This window comes from Eulemur rufifrons, chromosome 2, assembly GCF_041146395.1.
Source record: "Eulemur rufifrons isolate Redbay chromosome 2, OSU_ERuf_1, whole genome shotgun sequence".
Classification (NCBI taxonomy): domain Eukaryota; kingdom Metazoa; phylum Chordata; class Mammalia; order Primates; family Lemuridae; genus Eulemur; species Eulemur rufifrons.
The window spans coordinates 6,546,671-6,568,672 of record NC_090984.1 but is presented as its reverse complement, the minus strand read 5'-3'; the positions used below and the strand labels follow the sequence as shown (position 1 = coordinate 6,568,672).

Below are 22,002 nucleotides of genomic sequence, written 5' to 3'. Positions count from 1 at the left end.
GGAGGGCGCATGTGTCCAAAGGCCCTGGGTGAGGAGGCCAGCGTGGCTAGAATGGCAAGTGAGGAGCAGTCAGGAAGATGAGGGTGGGAGGTGGGCAGGGCCCTGGCCATGCTGGGCCCGTGGGGCATGAAGTGTGGTTTGGTTTTACATGGCGAGCAATGAGGAGCCATGGGCAGATTGAGAGCAAGGCTGGGGCAGGAACAACAGCGCTGCCAATAGTATCCACTCTGCCACATGACAGAGGAACACATGCTTGAGGTCATGGGACTGCCCAAGGTCACACACATGTGGCTGACCCAGAAGTCAAGCCAGGGCAGTCTGGGGCAGGCTCCAGATCCTTCTCCCACATCTTGGGGAGTCCCTAGTGACTGGATCACAGGTTCACATTGGCCTTGCTGAGCCAGCAGACCCCTCCCTGCGGGATGTGGGGGAGAGGGGGACGCTACAGGGAGGTGAAACCAGGGCGATGCCCCCCGCCACAGCCCAGCTATTTGTATCAGCCAATTACCATAGAAACAAGAAGCCTTCTGGGAAAGAGATTTCACCAAGGTCAAGGACTGAGCTCAGGCTGTCCTGGGCTTCAAGGAGGCATGTGACAAGCGGTGGGGGCGTGGGGGTCAGAGAGAGGAGAGGCCCTTGATGTTCAGGCACCACCAAGGGTTCTGAGGCTGCCCTCACCCCACCCAGCTGGGCCACACAAGGTGCACAAGCCACCTGGTGACCATGGTGTGACCTCTGAGTGTGACTTCAGCGCAGGAGAGCTGGGGTCTGTAGTGCCACAGCTGCTTGGGAACCCACAGAACACTTGGGGGTGTGGTGGGCATGAGGGGAGCGATGGTGATGTGCATCCTACAGATGGGAAAATAAGGCTCAGACAGGGTGCCAGACAATCAGGTGTCCCTCCTGTGCCCAGCCCGGCTCCATCACCTCTCAGAGAGGGATCCGTCACTGCCCTACTCCCCATCTTAAGAGGATCAGACTGAGGCTCAGAGAGCTTAAGTCACTTGCTCAAGGCCACAGGGCTGATTGGGGATTGGATGCTGAGCTCTCTGGCCCCCCAAAGATGGATGCACCCTCGGAAACAGCGACCCCAAGCGTGGCCTCGGCAGCGTGCTTCTCTGAGGGTGGCAGCAGATCACATATCCTAGCTACACAATCATATAACCCCTTTGCTGTCCTCAGTGACCCAACGGCCTCCCCATATGTCCATCCCTCCCTGTCCTCTAAGGCCACTGGCCACAGCCTGACGTCCAGCCGAGCTACAGAAGAGACCCCTCCAATGTTCATCCAATGATCTTTTATTATCAGGCACCACGGCTGGCCTGGGACCTGGGGACAGATGAGCCGTGGTCTCTGGCCCTTGCCCAGCTAAGCAAGGCATCTGAGACCCATTTTACAGGTAAGAAAAATGAGAAACAGAGGCCTGAACTTGTAGGAGCAGGCACCAGGGATCCCAACTCTGCCAGGATGTCCTGCCCTGCTCCAAGACTGGCCCACAGTAGCTCCCAAATTTCAGATAGGGCAGTGGGCAGTGGGGTGTGCCCTTCACCCCTTGTGGCAGGAAAGGGACTCAGGTCAGGGAGGAAGGGCAGGACAATGATGTCAATGCTGCCGGCTGGCAAGGGAAGGCCTGCACCCAGGGGAGGCCAGGGCCCAGGGGTTGCTTTCTGCCTTACAGATACCCCCTCCCTCAGCTCCCCTCCCCCCAGCATTTACCTAGGGCCTGTCAGAAAAGATCTCTTGCTGTGGCAGGGACAGACCTGGCGGGGGAGAGTAGCAGAATATGGATCTGTCCCCCAATTGCTGAGTCACACGACTCACCCAGAGTCACGGCCCAGACTGGGCCTGGGGTCATGGTGCCAGGTCACCCTTCTGGCCTGTCCACAGCTCTTGTAGCTCGACGCGGCAGCCCAGGTCTCGCAGGGCAGCCTTGGCCACGTCCTCACAGTCGCGGTGGGCTGCTCGGGCCTGTGTGATGAGCGCCTCGGCCCCCAGCTCCAGAATAGGCTGCGAGAAGGCCTGGCTGCGAGCCACCAGGTTGCGGATCAGCATGCAAGCCTGTTTCTGGAGCAAAGAGCAGCTGTGAGCTAGCAGATAGGGCCTTGGGGTCCACTCTGACCTTGGGGTCCTTATCATAAGATGAGGATGACTGTGGCTGGCATTCCGCGGTGCCTATGCTGTGCCAGTCTAGACCCATCTACTTTACCCTCTCTGCAGCCCTGGGAGGCAGAGCCAAAGCCCTCATCTCCCAGGCGAGAAACAGTCACGGGGGGCAGCATCTGGGACTGATCCCATGAGTGTGGAACTCTCAGCCTCCAAGTTGGCAAGTGGCAACCTTAGGTCCCCCAAGGCTGGCACAGAGCTAGGGGAGGGGTTAGCCAGCCTGTGGCAAGAGGGTGGTTGTGCATGGGGTCCATTTGTCAACAGGTTACTAGTTTGGTGGACATCTGTGCCCTGTGCCTCTGCTGGGGGTGGGTGCAGGATGCTGCCTTAAAGCGTCCCACATGGGGCTGGGCGCGTTGGCTCACACCTGTAATCCTAATGCTCTGGGAAGCCAAGGTGGGAGGATCAGGTTTGAGCTCAGGAGTTCGAGACCAGACTGAGCAAGAGTGAGACCCCTTCTCTATTAAAAATACAAAGAAATTATATAGACAGCTAAAAATAATATATATAGAAAAATTAGCCGAGCATGGTGGCACATGCCTGTAGTCCCAGCTACCCGGGAGGCTGAGGCAGTTGGATTACTTGAGCCCAGGAGTTTGAGGTTGCTGTGAGCTAGGCTGATGCCACAGCACCCTAGCTCAGGCAACAGAGTGAGACTCTGTCTCAAAAAAAAGGGCGTCCCACATGGCTCCCACCACCAGCAGAGAGCAGATGAGAAGCAGGTGTGCAGTGAGGAGCTGCTGGCCAGGGTGCTCAGGAGCAGACAAGGCGACAGGCCAGTCAAGGGGATGGTGTTGCAGAGTAGGGAGCAGCGAGAGCAAAGGCTTCTGGGGTCCCAGCCTGGTGTGTCTAAGGACCCTGTGCTGGGAAGGGGGAGGCAGGGCGGAGTCTGGGCTCAGGGAGGCACACACAGCCATTGAGGTGAGGATGGCACGTCCCATGCCCAGAACTCAGACTAGCAGCCCAAGGAGGAGGGACAATTAAGGAGAACATTAGACACAGAAAGAGCAGAGGAACAGAACAGGGGACAGTGCCGGCAGCATTCAGCACATTTTGGAAGATGGGAAGGAAGGAGGCCCCATGAGGCTCAGGCAGGCACAGGGACAGGGAGAGCCTGTGCCCTGCCCCCTGCCCGCATGCCCCACCCTTTTCCCACCTGCCCCCAGTCCGTCCCCTGCGCACCTGCACGCCGGCCTCCAGCGGGTGCGCCTTCATGGCCCGCAGGGCTGCCAGGGCCCCGCCGGCCTCCATGATCACCCGGCTGTTCTCCGGCTTGCGCAGGGCCAGGACACACAGGGCCGCACAGCTCTGCTCACACACCTGCAGGGGTCAGTCACGGGACAGCTGAGTTGCAGTAGACGACCCCCACATCCCGTCAGCCTGCTGTGGCCACCATCCCCTGGTGAGTGCCCTGTGACTTCCCTTCAATGGGTCTCTGTCAGCTCATGTGTAGTAACAGCATGACAGCTGGGTGACAAAAACATTGACCGAACTCTTAGGGGTGCTGAAGGCACCGGTCCTGGTCAGATCTTTGCTAGGTGTTGGCGATAACTGCAGGACACCAGGGTTACGCACACGCAGGGTCGGCATCTGGGAGCCGGTGCAGGCACCTCGCCCACCTCCTGGCCCTGAGAACAGAGCTTCATGCAGAGATGGAAACTGAGCCTGGACTCCAGCCATCCTCCACCCTGTGTGGCCCCTGAGGTGGTTACCTGGGGGCTGGCCAGGTGCTGGGTCATGGTGGCCACGATGGACTCTGGCCCACCAGCACGGACGATGGCATCCTTCACGTCATCGTTGCCTGCGATGGCACGCAAGGTGCCCAGCACTTGCTTCACGAGGTCCTGCATGAAGGCAAAGCATGGTCACCCCAGCCAGCGTTTCTTTCCCGTGCTGTGCTGGGCACAGGCCACTTGTCTCCTGGACTGTGGTAGGGGTCAGAGGAAGGGCCTGGGGCTGCTGTGCTGTTTGACCCACAGGTGAGGTGTGACTGCAGAGTTGCTACCCATTGCGCAGAGAAGGAAGGAGAGGTAGATGCCTGTAGTTCAGGCCGCCTTTGTCTAGGATGTGCCATTTGGGCGACCTGACCCCCATCTGCTGTAGGGACAGAGGGGACATGTGACTCGGGCAAGCATCAGAGCACAGGGGCCCCTGTCTATGGCTGCAGGCTCAGGGTGGGCACGGACTGGCCTGAACTGGGGACACCCAAGGAGATGCTGCTGGAACTGCTGACCACCCCAGTCGGGGGCAGAGCAGAGGGAGGGAAGGAAACTGAGGCCCACACCCCCAACTGTCCAGGACTGCAAGCAAAATCATTCCCCCATTTGCTGAAGCCAGTTCAAATTCAGCTCCCTGCCACCTGCACAGGCCCCTGGCTGGTGTCCATGGCTGGGCTTGGGGGCAGAAGACCATGGTGCCCCCGGGGGCCTTTCCTGCAGTCACACCTGCACAGGTATGTGTTGGCTTGTTGCCTGCCCTGAGCAGGGTACATGGAGAGGAGTTTGATAAGTGGCTGCTAAATGAAGGAGCTAAGTAGAGGACCTCACCCTGTTCTGCAGATGGGGAAACTGAGGCAGGGTAGGGTGGGGCCTCACCCATGCATTATGTGCCAGGGTCAGGGCCCAGAGCTGGCCGACACCCCTAGCCCTGTTCCTCCCACTCCTAGTACAGAAAGACACTACGGCAGGGTGGGTGGGTTTGCTTTCCTCTCAACTTTGGTTCCTGTACACGGGTCAGTGAGAAGACTGTACTTTGGTTCTGGGCTTGGCAGACAGGGCCAGCTTGTTCAGCCTGCGACTTGTCCTGCTGGCCGGGACCCAGGGGGCAGAGTACATAGGGCCAGGGGGGCTTTGCACCCAAAGACGGCTCTCGACCCCCACCTGGTGGTCATTGCAGTTGGCCAGCAGGGTCACCAGGACACTCAGGCCCCCAAGGTCGACAATCTCCTGGCAGAACTCGTTGCGGACAGCCAGGCGGGACAGGGTGCTGCAGAGCTCGCTGAGGACGCTGGGGTTGTCAGGGAAGGCTGCGGGCGGGAGGAAGTGCACAGTCAAGGGTGAGGGGGACCCGGAGAGCAGGGAGAGTGGAGAGACCCAGCCCAGCACCCTTGGGTTTCATGTGGATCCTGCTGCACTGGGGGAGTCCAGCCCTCTGCACCTGCACCAGGAACCAGGGAGCACTGCCTGGGCCTGTGGTGCCCCCTGCTGGTTGCTGGGGAAGACCGGACAATGTGCCCTCCCTCCTCCAACATGCCCCAAATAAATTCCAGACCAACTGATGGTTGCACCTAAAAAAAGAGAACCGTAATAGCACCAAAATAAAACATCCAAGACTATTTTTATGATCTGGGGTAGGAATGGCTTTTCTAAGGGCAACAGGAAACTCTGAAACATATGGACCGGGTTGACGTGGGCAAAACTGAATACAGGAATAACAGACGGAGCTCAGAGGCACTGCACCAGGAAGTAGATGCCTGCGCTGAAACCAACTAAGCAAATATCCATAATTTATACAGAGCCCTGTGATGGTCAGTTCATGTGTCCACTTGGCTGGGCTGCGGCCTTCTGCAATTCCACCCAGTGCTCATCTGGGTGCTGCCAGGGAGGTGTTCTGTCTGTGTGTCCACAGCCAGCTGTCCTTCAGTAAAAGAGATGACCCTGAACAATGTGGGGGACTCACCCACTCAGCTCAAGGCTTAGCAGGAAACAGAGGTTTCCCTGAGAAAGAAACTCCACCTGGGACTGCCCAGGAGTTTCCAGCCTGCTCTGTAGATTGTAGTCTTGCCTGCCCACAACCGCATGAGCCCATTCCTTACAAAAAAATCCCTTCGAGGCCGGGTACAGTGGCTCACACCTATAATCCCAGTACTTTGGGAGCCCACAGAGGGAGGATCACTTGAGGCCAGGAGTTAGAGACCAGCCTGGGCAACATAGCGAGACTCCGTCTCTCAAAAAAATAAAAAAATTAGTTGGGTACGGTGGCACAGGCCTGTAGTCCTAGCTACTTCGGAGGCTGAGGTGGGAGGATCATTCAAGCGCAGGAGTTTGGGGTCATAGTGAGCTATGGTCACGCCACTGCGTCCAGCCTGGGTGACAGAGTGAGACCCTGTCTCTTAAAAAAAAAAACAAAACAACAAAACAAAACAAAAAAGTCCCTTCATATATACATATCCTGTCTCTCTAGTGAAACCCTAGCTCTTGGAGCGCCTATAAATAAATAGGAAAGATGCAAACTGCCTCCCAGAAAAGCAGCCTGACTTTGAAGATAGCTGGGCCCCACTTCCAGCTTCTCTGGAGGTATGGAAGGGAGACTGAGGCAGGCCCACCTCCCTGGCAGACAGAGCTGGCATCCCACACACAGGCCTGGCCATGGAGCAAGAGCTACAGGCAGGAAGGGGAACTCATTCTTTTAGCACCTTTTGTGTGCTGAAACTCAGGCAGACCTTTTCTGGTGGGTGCAATGGACAGGGTGGGGGTAGGGACAGAGGCTTTAGGGTCCAAGGGTCAGGGTGTGATCTCCCTTGGATGGCTAACGGTGGTCACCCTGGAGCCAGGCGCATGTACATGCACAAGCATTTGTAGCTGAATGTGATCAAAAGTGTAAACCTCCATGGAAGATTGCTTTGGTGAGTACAAGCCAAACTCCCCCGTTCCTCTTATTTCCCTTTGAGGAGTTCTCCCTGCCACACTCTCACTCTGTGTGGTTGGACACAATGAGAACCTTCCCCAAACAGCTCCAGAGATAGGAATGGGACCTGTTCCTGGCCAATGAGTGCTGGCCTGGAACTCTCCTGGAGCCAGTGGGGAGCATCAGGATGCTTTTCCAATAGAGCTGCTACGTAGGTGGGACTGCAAGTGGAGCCTGGAGCCAGCCATACCTGAAGCAGTCCTAGGCCCCAACTCTCACTCTTGCCACAGCTTGTCTGCCCACTTTACTTTCACGAGCTCATGTTGGCCCCCAGCTCCTACCTTTAGTGGCCTCAATGAGCACCTTCAAGCCTCTGTTCTCCTGCACAATCATCTTGGCATGGTCGTGGGCATGGCCAAAGGGCACACGGATGTCATCGTCAAAGGTCATGATGCGCAAAGCCCAGCAAGCCTCCCTGACCACATCGGCGTGGCGGCCGTGCTGGGTGATGGCGCCAGTCAGTAAGGGCAGCACACCGGCCTTCACCAGGCCCTGCCGATTCTGTTCATGTTTCAGGCAGGCGTGACGCACGCAGCGGATCCCAGAGCAGGTCAGATTGGCTGCACTGGTGTTCTGGGCCAGTGTGGCTACCAGCAACTGTAGGCCCTGGGTATCCAGGAGGTCTGGCTGGCCATCGGTTAGTGCTGACAGGGCATTGAGGGCCTGGAGCAGGAGGCCCTGGTCACCCGCTGCAGCAAGCTTCCAAGCGGAGAGGATGATGGGGTAGGCGCCCTTCTGGGCCGCCAGGAAGCGGCAGGCCTTGTCGTGCTTGCATTGGTCACAGAAGCGGATGAGGTGTGCCAATACCTCCTGGGGGCGAGAGCAATCCACGGACTCCTGAAGGTCATCCAAGGCCTGGGAGACACAAGAGAAACCTCAGTGTCAGCTCAGCCCAGGGCTTTGATGACAGCATCTGCACCCCTTTGGGCTTCCCTCCCCTGGGACCTAGGCCTGTGGTGGAAGTGATGTGGGGCCCGTTCCATCCCTGGCAGCTTCCACAGCTGTGCTTCTAGAAGCCTTGAACTTTAGAGGCCACAGAGAGAGAGAGAGAGAGAGACCCAGCCGTCTCAGTGTCCTTGCCAAGGAGCTGCATACACAAGTGCAGACATATGAAACATTCCAGCCCTATCTGCTATCAAGAGGCCCCAAGTGAAACCAACAGAAGAACCATTCAGCTGAGCCCAGTCAACTAGGCAGAATCATAGGAAACAAAACAGCCATTGTTTTAAGCGGTTTGTTATGCAGCCGAAACTAACAGGCAAAACCAGGGAAAGAAAAGCCACCTTCACCAGACCTGCTCATCCTGGATGTCTCCTTTTTGTCTCCCTAATTCATTCCACAAATATTTTCTGAGCATCCTCCAAATAAAACTATACTATACACACAGCTGATTTACCTAAATTCAACTCTAAGCTCTAGAGGAAAAAATAATGAGAGAAAACAATTTGAACAGGGCAGACCAGTTTAGCTGCCATTCACCTACATGACCTTAGGATGTGCCTTGGCGTGAGCCAAAGATGAATCCGCATGCCCGGAGCTTATGAAATCACTTGCACCCAGCTCCCGTAAGGGTGGTTCCGCACAAACCATCAGCCCAAAGAGCTTTGATTTGGCCTAGACTGCCATGAAAAACAAAGGTGCCTGTTGGCCAACCCTCGCTGAGCTCAGATTTGTGGACTTAACCAAGCATATGTTATGATGCAACAGAATATCAAAAAACAAGTTAATGCCACGGCACTCACTCTAGCCTGGGCAACAAAGTGAGACTCTGTCTCAAAAAAAAAAAACAAAAAAAAAACAAGTTAACACCAGAGCACGGTGACTTGAATAAACATTTCTCCAAAGAAGACATACAAATGGCCACTAAACAAAAAATGTTCAAGGTCATTAGTCATTAGGAAAATGCATATCAAAACTATAGCAAGATACTATCTCACAACCATTAAGGTGGCCACTGTCAAAAAATCAGGAAATAACAAGTCTGTTGGCAAAGGATACAGAAAAATTGGAACCCTTGTGCACTATTGGTAGGAATGTAAAATGCTGGAGCTGCTGTCGAAAATAGTTTGGAGGTTCCTCAATTAAATATCGAATTGCTGGGTGCAGTAGTGTGTGCCTGTCGTTCTAGCTACTTGGGAGGCTAAGGCGGGAGGATAGCCTGAGTCTAGGAGTTTGAGACCAGCCTGGGTAATACAGTGAGACCCCCATCTCTAAAAAACATTAAACGTAGAATTACCATGTGATTCAGCAGTTCCACTTCTGGGTATATACCCAAAAGAATTGAAAGCAGAGTCTCAAAGAGATATTTGTGCACCCACATTCATAGCAGCATTATTCATAATAGCCAAAAGGTAGAAGTAACCCAAGTATCCATCAACAAAATGAATGGATAAACAAAATGTGGTCCATCCACACAATGGAATATTATTCGGCCTTAAAAAGGAAGTAAATTCAGACATATGGTACAACACGGATGAACCTCGAGGACATTATACTAAGTGAAATAAACCAGTCAGAAAAGGACAAATACTGTAAGATTCCACCCTGGAGTAGTCAAATTTATGGAGACAGAAAATAGAATGGTGGGTGCCAGGGGCTGAGGGGAAGAAGAATTGTAAGTTAGATTCAGTTCTGCAAGATGAAAAGAGTTCTGGAGACGGATGGTGGTGATGGCTGCGCAACAGTGTGAATGCTCTTAATGCCACTAAAGTCCACATTTAAAAATGCAGGCTGGGCTCACACCTGTAATCCTAGCACTCTGGGAGGCCGAGGTGGGAAGATCGTTTGAGCTCAGGAGTTCAAGACCAGCCTGAGCAAGAGCGAGACCGCGTCTCTACTAAAAATAGAAAGAAATTAGCCCAGGAGTTTGAGGTTGCTGTGAGCTAGGCTGACGCCACGGCACTCTAGCCTGGGCAACAGAGTGAGGCTCTATCTCAAAAAATAAAAAATAAATAAAAAGTAGAATTAGTAAGAAAAAAGAGCAAAGGTTGTAAACAAACAAGGACTTTCTTGTACTACTGGTAGAATATGGCATAGTCCTTCAACACGTGGCTTCCTTGGGACCTAGATCTCTGACTGTGACCTTTGGTGAGTCACTGATCCTTGGGAAGTCTCAGATTCCTCATCAGCAAAACGAGTTAATCACAGATTGACAGAACACATTTTAAGAATTTAGCACAATGCTGAGCACTTAAGTACTTATGCGATGAGCATGAGAGACTATGTTATTGAGATCCTTCACATATAAAGTTCATCTACAAATCAATAGGGAAAAGATGAATAACCCAATACAAAAGGACGAGAAGACAAATTCATTTTAAAATACATTCATCCTTACACGCAAAGAAAAGCAAAAACAACAACAGCAACAAAAAAACCCTCAAAAAACCCTAACCCTAAGGAGGCAATTTTCCTTTTTTTTTTTTTTTTGAGACAGAATCTCACTCTGTTGCCCAGGCTAGAGTGAGTGCCGTGGCGTCAGCCTAGCTCACAGCAACCTCAAACTCCTGAGCTCAAGCGATCCTCCTGTCTCAGCCTCCCGAGTAGCTGGGACTACAGGCATGCGCCACCATGCCCGGCTAATTTTTTCTATATATATATTTTTAGCTGTCCATATAATTTCTTTCTATTTTTAGTAGAGGTGGGGTCTCGCTCTTGCTCAGGCTGGTCTCGAACTCCTGAGCTCAAACGATCCGCCCACCTCGGCCTCCCAGAGTGCTAGGATTACAGGCGTGAGCCACCGCGCCCGGCCTGGCAATTTTCCTAAGACCTCTTCAAGGCAGGGAGTAGTAAGCTCCTCACCATAGGCAGAGTTGGGTTCATGCTCAGGGCTGCCTCCTCCAACTTCCTCTTCTATGCTATACTCCCTAGTTCCCAGGGGAGTCATTTTTTTCTCTTAGGATCTCAATTTCCCCATATGTAAAATGAGAATCATAATCCCAACCTTGTAGGCGATGTTTGGAGAATGACTGAGATGGCGGGAACAAAGTGCCTACGCAGAACTGGGCCCACAGTCAGTTCTCAACAAGTGCTAGAGCCTCCCACCACATGACCAAGTTTGGTGGATGACCGTAAGGAAAGCACTGAACTTCTGCGAGCTGTACCTCCCTTGTTTGGGTCACTGGAGAGGTGACCAGCTCCCGGCCTCCATTTCTGCACCACTAAGTCAGGTGAGTTTAATGTTAACTAACCCGCTACCAAGTGCCAGTGAACAGCTAGCCCTCAATACGTGACGCTTTACTGCAATCCACTCTCTCTTCCTGGGATTCCTCTCTCTCTGGGAGGCCCGAGAGGCTTCTCTATGGTGCCCTTGACCCCAGACTCCCAGTGCCGGGGACAACCAAGAGCATGCCGCCCACTCCCATCTCAGAATGTATGCGGCACATGGAGCTCGGCGCTCCCCCCAACCACGCCCCGCAAGGTGTGCTGCCCTCACGCATGGACTCAGGAAGACCTGGCTGCAAACTTAAGCTTGCCTGTGCATGCCGGGCTGTCCTCTGACCTTCGGAGCCTGGGTTCTGTCATCTGGGAAACAGGGAAGAGGTGCCCCCACACAGACTGTTAAGTGGTGACACAGGACTTGCTGCACGGGCTACCCGCTCCTACCTGCAGGATGTCGTGCGTGGGCTGCTGGAGTCCGTCAGCGGAGACTTTAGGTGCCATCTTTACAATGTTCCTCAGATCAACCCCTGTCAGGGGTCAGGGGGCAGGGGGGTGGTCAGAAAACAAGTGACAATTGTCAACCTTGTGGGCTTGCTGGAGTCACGACTCATGTCCCTTCTGCTGGGAACACTTTACTCTGGAAGCCCATTTTTTTTTTTTTTTTGAGATGGAGTCTTGCTCTATTGTCGGGGCTAGAGTGCAATGGTGTCATCACAGCTCACTGAAACCTCAAACTCCTGGGCTCAAGCGATCCTCCTGCCTCAGCCTCCCAAATAGTTAGGATTACAGACATGTGCTACTGCTCTTGTTCAGGCTGGTCTCGAACTCTTGGCCTTAAGCAAGCCTTCTGCCTTGGCCTCCCAGAGTGTTAGGATTACAGGCGTGAGTCACTGGGCCAGCCAACAGGAACAGAGTGGTAATGAGGCCATTGCCAACCAAGGCTGCATCATCACATGCCATGTCTGTGTGGTGAGGCGGCACATTCAGCCTGGTGGGCTGAGAGCGGGGAGGGGATCCCATAGCCTTCTCCCTTGGAACTATATCCCTCCTGGTCCTGGCTGCATTCTTGCCCCTGCTGGGACCCCCCACGGGAAGCCCCCACTATGCTGGACGCTTCCGGTCACCCCACCAGCCCCTGTCCAGGGCCTACATCCCATTCTGTGCCTGGCAGGCTGACCTCTGACTTCTGACCCCTGACACCCTTGCTCTCTGGCTATCGGGCTTTTGCAGTGGGGAGCTGGACTTGAGATCGGAGACAGAAGGAGGGGAATGTGGGTGTCTGTTCCCTGCTCCCTGCCTCTACTTGAGGGGCTGTCACCTGTCAGGTAACCCTTGCTCAGAGCTCCTGCTCTCTGCCATGGCCCTTGGGGTCCCTATTGTGGCCAGCGGGGGTCTCCTAACCCTGCACACACCATTGCAAACAGCCTCCTCGTGACCACTCTCCTCCATGGCCCGGTGTGGGGATGCCACCTATTTCCACCGGCTGGTGACTGACACTCCCTTTTGCCTCCGTAAGCCCAAGGTGGGGTGCAGCTGGGGCAGGGAGGCAGGTGGTCCTGCTTCCCAAGCCAGGGTCAGGGAAAGCTTCTCCAAGGAAGTCACAGATAAAATGAGACCCACAGGAAGGCTCCAGCCCCATAAATACCTGGGTGAGGTGACAGCAAAGAGGGGGTGGGAATGAGGTGGGAGCAGGGTGGCAGGTCTGCCTGGGGCAGTGTGGGCAGGGGGTGGGGACCAGCAAGTGCCCGGCTGCCATGCCAGGCACGGCAGGGCTGTGGCAGGCCCCACCAGGGAGGGAGGGCCCCCTCTCTCCTGCATCTAAGAGCCAGGCATGGCAGGTGACAGTCACACCACCCTACCTTGTGATTCAAACTGCTCCACGGCTTCTTTCACTGCCTCGTCGGGCCCCATCGCAAACTCCTCAATGTTCTCAAGCACAGCTGTGTCAAAGGTCTCCTGGGTGATACACCTGGAGGCCATCGTCCCCTGCGGAGATGAAAACACCACTTAGGATGCATCTACCAGGAACTGAAAATTTGTGACCACTCTGGAAAATTCTCACCACCTAGATCACAGGAAAGTGTGACATCCCAATATCCTTAGAGCTTCCAAAAGTACAGAAGGGACCAGGCACGGTGGCTCACGCCTGTAATCCTAGCACTTTGGGAGGCCGAGGTAGGAGGACCACTTGAGGCCAAGAGTTCAAGACCAGCCTGGGAAACATAGGGAGATCTTGTCTGCACAAAACATAAAAAAATTAGCGGGGCGCGGTGGTGTGCACTTATAGTCCTACCTACTCAGGAGGCTGAGGCGGGAGGATCACTTGAACCCAAAAGTTCGAGTCTAGCCCATAGCAAGACCCCATCTCTAAAAAAAATATGTGTGTGTGTGTGTGTATGTGTGTATACACACACATAAAAAAAAAAAAAAACTTCATAAAAAAGAAGCAAATAAAACCCAGTATGCAGTAAAGGCAAACTCTGGAAACCAGGCAAAGGGTTGCAGTAATTAGATGGCCCATTAACTTTGGGTAGAGCCTTCCCTTCTGGAGGGTTGGGGACAGGTCATGTTAAACAAGACAAAGCCCTCAGTAAAAACAGCAATTCCCTTTCCACGGTGTATAGGATCTCAACGGGAAGGTCCTACAGGGTGCAAGCGGGTCACTAACACCTAAAGTTTGCCAACCTTCCTTTGTAACAAAGGGAGAAACAGGCCTCAGGCCCAGAGCCTAACAAAGGTTAACAACTTTTTTCATTTTAATTGTTTTATTATATCTACAATGTTTATTACAGTAATACCAAACTTCCATTCTGGAATTGATATCAAGTTTCCATTTAAAATATGTCACTTTTTTTTTGTTTTGCTTTGAGATGGGCCCTAACTATGTTGCCCAGGCTAGACTAGAACTCCTGGCCTCAAGTGATCCTCCCACCTCTGCCTCCTGAGTAGCTGGGACTGCAGGTGTAAGCCACTGCACCCGGCTGAAAATACATCACTTTGTAGATGCACAGTAAAGTTGCAAGAACACCGGTATGCCCCGTCACCTAGCATCATCAACTGTTAACACTTGGCCGCATTTATCTGTGGGGGTGTGTGTGTGCATGTGTGCCCTCTGAGTGTGTTCCAGGCACTGGACCCCTTCTTTCCTAAAGACGTCAGCATGAATCTCCCATGAAAAGGACAGTCTTTTACACAACCATAACATAAATGGAATTTAACACTGAGACAATAAACAGTCCCAACATACGGTCCATGATCAACTTTCTCATTTGTCTTAATATTGTCCTTTATCCATTCTAGAATCACCTATCACATGAAAAGTATGGAGGAGGGTAGAAAAAGGCACAGGGAGCACTAGGACAGTGGTACAGGGATCTGGCAAAATCCCAGTGTGTACCTGGGAAATTGAGGTGGGAGCATCGCTTGAGCCCAGAAGTTTGAGGCTGCAGTGCTCAAGGACTGTACCTGTGAACAACCACTGCACTCCAGCCTGCGCAATGTGGTGACGCCCCATCTCCAACAAAATTTAAAAATTAAAAATAACAAAAACAGGCCGGGCGCGGTGGCTCACGCCTGTAATCCTAGCACTCTGGGAGGCCGAGGCGGGTGGATTGCTCAAGGTCAGGGGTTCGAGACCAGCCTGACCAACAGCGAGACCCCGTCTCTACTAAAAATAGAAAGAAATTATCTGGACAACTAAAATATATATAGAAAAAATTAGCCGGGCATGGTGGCACATGCCTGTAGTCCCAGCTACTTGGGAGGCTGAGGCAGTAGGATCGCTTAAGCCCAGGAGTTTGAGGTTGCTGTGAGCTAGGCTGATGCCACGGCACTCACTGTAGCCCAGGCAACAAAGCGAGACTCTGTCTCAAAAAAAAAAAAAAAAAAAAAAAATAACAAAAACATAAAACCCCCAGGGTAAGTTTGGGCCACGTGGAAAACAGGGCACTCTAGCCCACGCTTCTCTTGGCGGGAGGCAGCACAGGCCGTGGAGAGCATTCCACCGGTGTCCCCGCAGACACTCGGCACACACTGCACCGCACACCGCCCTGGGCGGGCAGGACCGGCGCCCCGGCCAGCCTGCGGATCTCCAGTCCCAGGCCCTCCACTCTTCCTCAATTCCCTCATGCGGGAAACGGCTAAAAACACAGAACCCATCTCACACACTAGTGAAAATTCAACTAACTCCCATAAAGCCTTTAGAACAGGATTTGCACAGAGCAGGAGTTCAGTAAACATTAGCTCTTTGTTCCTTTCCTTTACTGCTTAAGAGGTAATTCAGTAATACCAGCGTGACCGCCCAGCCAGGTTCACCGCCCAGGCCTGCTGCTCAAGAGGAAGCCAATACACTGAGACAGCAGGCGTTACGGCAGAGAGAGAGGTTAATATTGCAGCCGCCACTCGAGGGGACAAAAGGAAGTTATCAAATCCATCTCCCCGAGAATTTGGGAGGAAGAGTTTTTAAAGATAGTTTGGTAGGCAAAGGACTAGGCAACTGGGTCTGCTAACTGGTTCGGGGTGGAACCATAGGTGTGTAGAAATTCTCTTTGCTGAGTTGGTTCTTACGGAAGGGTCACAAGACCAGTTGAGTCAGTTCCTCGGTGTGGGACCACTGATCTGGGTGGGTCAGCTGTTCCACCGGAATGCAGGCCCTGGAGCATATCTCAAAAACTGGCCTTAGGTGTCACAAGGTGATGGTATCTATGGAGAGAGTTAAGAATCTTTATGACCGTCAGCTATGTGACTCCTGAGGAGCAATTATAGGCCAGCAAACTAGGGGACCGTGGCTGGTTATTATTTTTAGCTATGCCTGTGCCTTTGTAGAGTTTAGGCCCCTACCACGGTTCTCACCTTGCACCTCGTTATTAATTTATAAAGGGCGGTTTCAGTAGGACTGTGCCGCTGTGACAGGGCGGCCACTCCCCATTCACACACTTGAGTGGAAGCCTGGCCCGGGTGGTGGGAGTAGAGTTCGTCCTGTAGCACCCAGCCCAGAAGAAGCTCCTGCCCTTCAGACCTGGCCAGGGCACCCCTCCCAGTACCACCCTGAGCACCCCACTGAGAAATTTTTTAAATTTTTATATCTGTAGAGATAGTTTTGCTATGTTGCCCAGGCTGCTCTTGAACTCCTGACCTCAAGCAATCCTCCTGCCTTAGCCTCCCAAAGTGCTGGGATTACAAGCATGAGCAACGGGGCCCAGCCGAAATTCTGTTACTCTTTTCCCTGACCTTTGACCTTGAAATCCTTAGCAACCCTTAAAGGGCTCCCTGTTCTTCAGGGGCAGAGAGGAGAGGACCTATCTGCAAAAGATTGAGGTGTGGGGTTTGGTGCCCTAACCCCCTTGCATAAACTGGCCAAATTACCTCTTAATTAATTATGTCCTGGTGAAACGGCCCTTTATAAAATTAATACAGGGACACAAGGTAAGAACTCTGGTAGGGAAAATATATCTATAACCAGCCACTGTTCCCTAGCTTACTTTCGTATAATTGCTTACACCTTAGGAGTCACAAAGATTCTTAGCTTTCTTCATTGCTCCCACAGATAACATGACCCTTGTGAAACCTAAGGCTAGATTTTGAGATAGCTGCCAGGCCCTGAATGCCAGTGGAACTGCTGACCCACCCAGACCAGTGGCCCCACACCAAGGAACTGACTCAACTGGTCTTGCACCCGCCACCCAAGAACCGACTCAATTTCTATATACCTATGGTTCCACCCCAAACCCAGCCAAATTCTCATGGAGACAGATTTGAGAAATTCCTCCTGTCTCCTCGCTTGGCACTCTGCTACGTAAAACTCTTTCTCTGCTGCAACCCCAGCTGTCTCAGCGTACTGGCTCTTCTCTGTGCAGCGGGCAATACAACCCGGTTGGGCTGTAAAACACTGGGGCCTCATCTGGGATAGCCCTTGTGGGCACTTTCCCATGGTTTAGCAGCCTCTCACCAGTGGCACAGATTTAGAGATGCGCCTTAGTGGCCGCTCAGTTCTCTTGGACTGAAGGCCATCTCTGGCACCGTCCCTACCAGTGGGACATTGTTGACCCACAGTGCTTGGAACTGTTTGCAGTGGAGAAATAGTTTCTGGAACGAGAAGATGTCTCTGGTGGGTGTTGGAAATACATCCTGCACCCCCTTCATTCTCCTGAATACTGGCTTCGCTGGAGGCACTTTGGCTCCTTTGCAGGTCTTGGCTGGCTGTCCCTATATTATTGGAAGAGTCTCATTTCATAGGAGTTCTGTCTAGAAGAACAGTCTTGAACTTTTGACGGGTGTGTGTGTGCGTGTGTGATACCCACTTTACTTTGATCGTGGCTCCCTTCTGTGTCCTTGCACCTCCCCTGCACTTCATCTTGGGTATCTTCCCACTCACCCCTCCAGAGCTGAGGGGAAGGGCTTGGGAAACTGTGGCAGTGTTCGTTCTATACCACCGGGAGACCAGTGGAACCCCCATAGGCCCCGTTTCCACTATAGCGGAGGCTGTCTGGGCTTGCTCAGCTCAAACGTAAAGGGTTGAGTGAAGTGCACCTTTGCTCCCAGGTCACCTCAGCCTTTTCACAACTGCTGGACAGCGAAGGGGTCTATGCAGGGATCACAGGACTCTGTATCACAGTGGGAGCATGGGTTCTAAAATGCCACTGAGCTTTGCTTTGGCAAGCATTATCTCGTGGCATTACTCAGCAGGAGCGGGGCGCCTTGATCCATCTTGCGGGGCTGCACTTCTGCCTATGGTACTGTTTTCTCTCTGCCACTTTGGGCTTCCTATGAGGCCAAGAAAATTGAAAGTCTGATTTGGGTCCAATCCAGCAGATTGGGTGCCCCTACAAACTACTGGAGACTCCCTTTTGAGAGCTGGAGACGAATTTGTACCAGAACAACAGTATGGGGAACCAGGCACCCGCCATGCCAGAAGGTAGCCCGCTAGGACGCCTTCTCAAAAGCTGGAAGTGCTTCAGCTTTTCCCCATTGCCCCGCAAACAGTTTTTCTTTGCAACACTGGCCACACTCCTTGCTGGGATCAGGAGAACAGTTAGATTTATACTGCAGAAGGGAAGAAAAATGGGATGAGATCCGCTATGTGCAGTGTTTTATGTTACTCTGGCAAAATAAGTCAATGCAGAAAAGGTGTAAAGTTATGATTCAGTAGGTAATGATGGAAAAAAGCCTGTGCTGCTTGAATCCCGAGAAAAAGATGATCAATTCATACGGTTATTTTATTGTCACCCTAATTATCATTATTATGGGGATTATCTGTATGTGGGTTAGTCTATGCCACGCCGTAATGGTTCCCTGCTTACCTTTGCTTAGACATCCTGAACACTTAGGCTTATCAAGGATGCCACCTTTTGGGGCTGCGACCTTAGCCACCTTTTTATCCCTCCTTCTTTTGTCACATGGCCTAGAATGGCACGACAACACAGTAATTAAACTATCCCAAAATATCGCACAGGGGGAAATCTGATTGTTGGATTTGTTGGCATCTTCCCAAATCCAACCAAGACAAACATCTGCCATCAGTGACCCCTATGATTGACTCTGTAGACGTCCCTGACCTGACCATCCACTTAGATCTTCCTCTGTCCTTAACTACTTTTCAAGTTCAGTTGGTCACCCATCAGGATATCCCTACCTCTATGTTTTGACTTGTCCCAACTCCTCAAGATCGACAGAGAACAGTGGTCCACGGGACCGCCTCGATCCTCAGCTTATTAGACTAACAAATGTAACCGAGATTGGACAGGGAATTGTCAGCTTTATGCCAACAGGGAATACCCCTGAAATAACATGTAGATAGATTTTAGAAAGCTTATGAATATCATGACCCTTGGTTTGATTCTGTGCTGGCTAAACTCTCTATAAATAAACCCATAAATGAATACTCCCTCGGAGACATTACATGCGCGGGCCTGGGATACATTTTTGTCTGTGGCATGGGGTCTGACCCTCCGTCACTGGGGTGGGCCCACTGTTATGCAGACAGCCTGCACAGAGGCTCTTGCCTGCTAGGTCACTTCACAAGCCCTTTTACTACCCTCCCTAACAATCAGAGTCTCTTCCCCCTGCCCCACAGACTTAAGAGAGGGCTGTCAGAGGATACCAGGACCCCTGGTGGCAAAGCCTACTGGGAATACTGGTCCCTATTTACAGAGTACATGCCAACAGAGACCTGATTAGAAGTCTGTCTGTCTGCGACTCTATGACTGATCACAGAAGAAACTACAAAAAGCCTTAGGGCTCAACAAAGCTCCCTCAACTTGCTAGCTCAGGCAGTCCTAGATAATCGGGCAGCACTAGACTTCCTGTTGGCTAAACAAGGGAGAGTCTGTACAGTGTTAAACACTACCTGTTGTAACTATACAAATACCTCAGAAGTTGAAACCGGAATAGAAAAACTTCCCAACAAGCTGTGTGGCTATAACAGGTCTCTACTAGTGACACCACACCTGACCGGTTTTTGGGATTATTCACTTGGATTCCTCAGAACTTCAGATCAGTTCTGCAGGGACCCCAGAAGCCAGGACTCTCACTTCTTATCCTAAGGCTCATTATCTATCTTATCGTCCCCGTTCACTTAAGTACTGCACTAACACTGTAAATGAAAGTACTAATGTTCTTGTCATGCAAATTTTAGATCTGAAACCCAGCACCCATGAATACTTGCAGACAACTACAAAATGGCTTCATTCCTCTCACCCTGGCCTCAACCCCAACTATGCCCCTTGTTCTCTTAGCAGAAAGAAGCCAGACTGGTCTCTGCTCTTTTCCACACAATTAGCCCACACCTCAGGGATGAGGTGGAATCAAGCCCAGGGGTGACTGAAACTGCCCATTAATAATGGGGTGCAAGGTGAGATTTGTGGTAGGGGCCTAAATTCTACAAAGGCACAGGCATAGTTAAAAATAATAACAACCAACCACTGTCCCCTAGTTTGCTGGCCTATAATTGCTCCTCAGGAGTCACATAGCTGACGGTCATAAGGATTCTTAACTCTCTCCATAGATCATCATCGCCTTTGTGAAACCTAAGGCTAGCTTTTGAGATACCCTCCAGGCCTTGCATTACAGCTGACCCACCCAGACCAGTGGCCTATAACAATGAACTGACTCAACTGGTATTGCAACCCCCTGCCCCCTGCTCAAGAAACAACTCAGCAAAGAGAATTTCTACACACCTATGGTTCCACCCCGAACCCAGCCAATCAGCAGACCTAATGGCCTAGCCCTTTGCCCAGCAAACTATCTTCAAAAACCCTTCCTCCCAAATTCTCAGGGAGACAGATTTGAGAAATTCTTCCCATCTCCTCACTTGGTGCTCTGTGATATTAACCTTGTTCTCTGCTGCAACTCTGGCTGTCTCAGTGTAGCGGCTCTTCTCTGTGCAGCACGCAACACAACGCTGTTGGACTATAACACTACAGCGGAATGTCATCACACCTACTTTACTGATGAAGAATCTGAAGCCCAGGACCTCATCACTCTGTACAGCCTCAGTAACATCATCCCTGTCCTGGGTCCTCTGAGGAGCTTCCACCAGCCCTTCCAGGCTGCTACCTTCCCTGATCACTCAGACAGAGCCATCCCATGCTCTCTGGCCCCAGCTCCGCCCCACAAACCTCTCTTTGCCCAGTGTTGAGCTCACTGAGTTGGGGAGGTCCGGCTCTGTAATCACCCCTGAAGAGAATCCTCCTATGTTCGGCACAGGGCTGGGTGGGAAGAGGAAAGTACAGATCTGGAACATATGAGAAAGATGGTACCTGGGGATGGTCACGTGGGACCCACCTGGGGAACAGCCCAGGCCAGGAGAGGGGGGGAAACCGCATTATCAGTCCCCAGAATGCATCCAGGGTGTGCTGGGGGTAAGATGAAAGATTAGCAAGACCCCCAGCTGGCAGCCAGTTTCCCTCCCTAAGCCACAGTTCTGCTCATTAACAAAACAGTGACATGACATGCGGGGACCCTGAATTAATGACCTCATCTCCCTTTACCAGCCACACCCACTCTGGTTCATGCACCAGCCTCCTCCCTGTCGCACCCTGCACCTCCATTTCCCACACAGCAGCCTTGAAAACCCGCAGACACCACCTCACTCGCCTGCTCAAAACCGTGCAGTGGCTTCCTAACCCACTCAGAACAAAACCCAGTCTCCTTTCCAGCACTTTCCCTATGTAGACTTTCCCACCTGTGCTTCCCTGCCTCATCCCCATCCTCCCCAGCTACCCAAGGAACACCCTTCGACACCACTCAGGCTAACGCAGCCCCTGCGCTCCAATCCCATCACTCTCTTACGTCGTTTACTTATTTGTATCGTCTAGCCTCCTTGCCTCCACTGCCTAGGACGGGCCCAACATGCAGCAGGCGCTCAGCACACAGGTATTGAACGAATGAATAAAATGAAAGCGGAGGCCCAGGAAGCGGGTGATTTTTGTTCCCGGGCGGCTTCTGTAAGATTCTTTCATTCCCCAAAACCAAGTCCCCTTGGGTCGCGCCACAGCCACCACCCCGACCCCGCGGTGTCCACTCCCCTCTCCGCGTGCGACGGGGCTCGGTGGCCGCCGCTGCTCACCGAGTCTCCGCGGCCACGTGAGGAAAGGGTGGGGTTCGCGGCTGTCACCCCCGGCGCGGCCGCTCACCCCTACCGGCCGCCGTACGCGCGCAAGCGCCGTGGCGTCTCCTCGTCTCGGCTTCCCTCAGCGGCCCCGGACGGCTCCGTGGGCAACCAAGGGTGACCGCGAACACAAGTAAAGCCAAGAGAGCCACCTGGTGCGCGTCGGAGGCATTTTTTGCCGCCCTTTCCGGACCTCTCACTGTTGTCGCCACCCCCAGCAGGGAAATTTTTCGCCTTGGGAGCGTCTGCCCAGAAGAAGCCGGCAGCACGCCTGCGCAAGAGAGCTCGGCAGCGGCGGCTTGCGCCTGCGCACCAGGGCTCGGCGGCGGCTTGCGCCTGCGCGACGCGGCGCTGCGGAGACCGTTGGCTCATTTCCATGTCCCCGC

At 52.7% G+C, this 22,002-nt stretch overlaps 1 protein-coding gene across 1 annotated transcript; it reads right to left on the bottom strand.

Annotated features, from left to right (window-relative positions):
• Positions 1–1,048: 1,048 nt before the first annotated feature.
• ARMC6 (armadillo repeat containing 6) lies at positions 1,049–21,912 on the bottom strand. The gene is made up of 8 exons (XM_069494295.1): positions 21,575–21,912; positions 12,870–12,996; positions 11,455–11,537; positions 7,131–7,704; positions 5,043–5,188; positions 3,876–4,007; positions 3,346–3,483; positions 1,049–2,064 (listed from the first exon to the last, which is right to left on the bottom strand). Exons 2-8 carry the CDS (start codon positions 12,988–12,990, stop codon positions 1,852–1,854), a joined length of 1,407 nt encoding a protein of 468 aa, XP_069350396.1. The 5' UTR covers positions 12,991–12,996; positions 21,575–21,912; the 3' UTR covers positions 1,049–1,851.
• Positions 21,913–22,002: the final 90 nt, after the last annotated feature.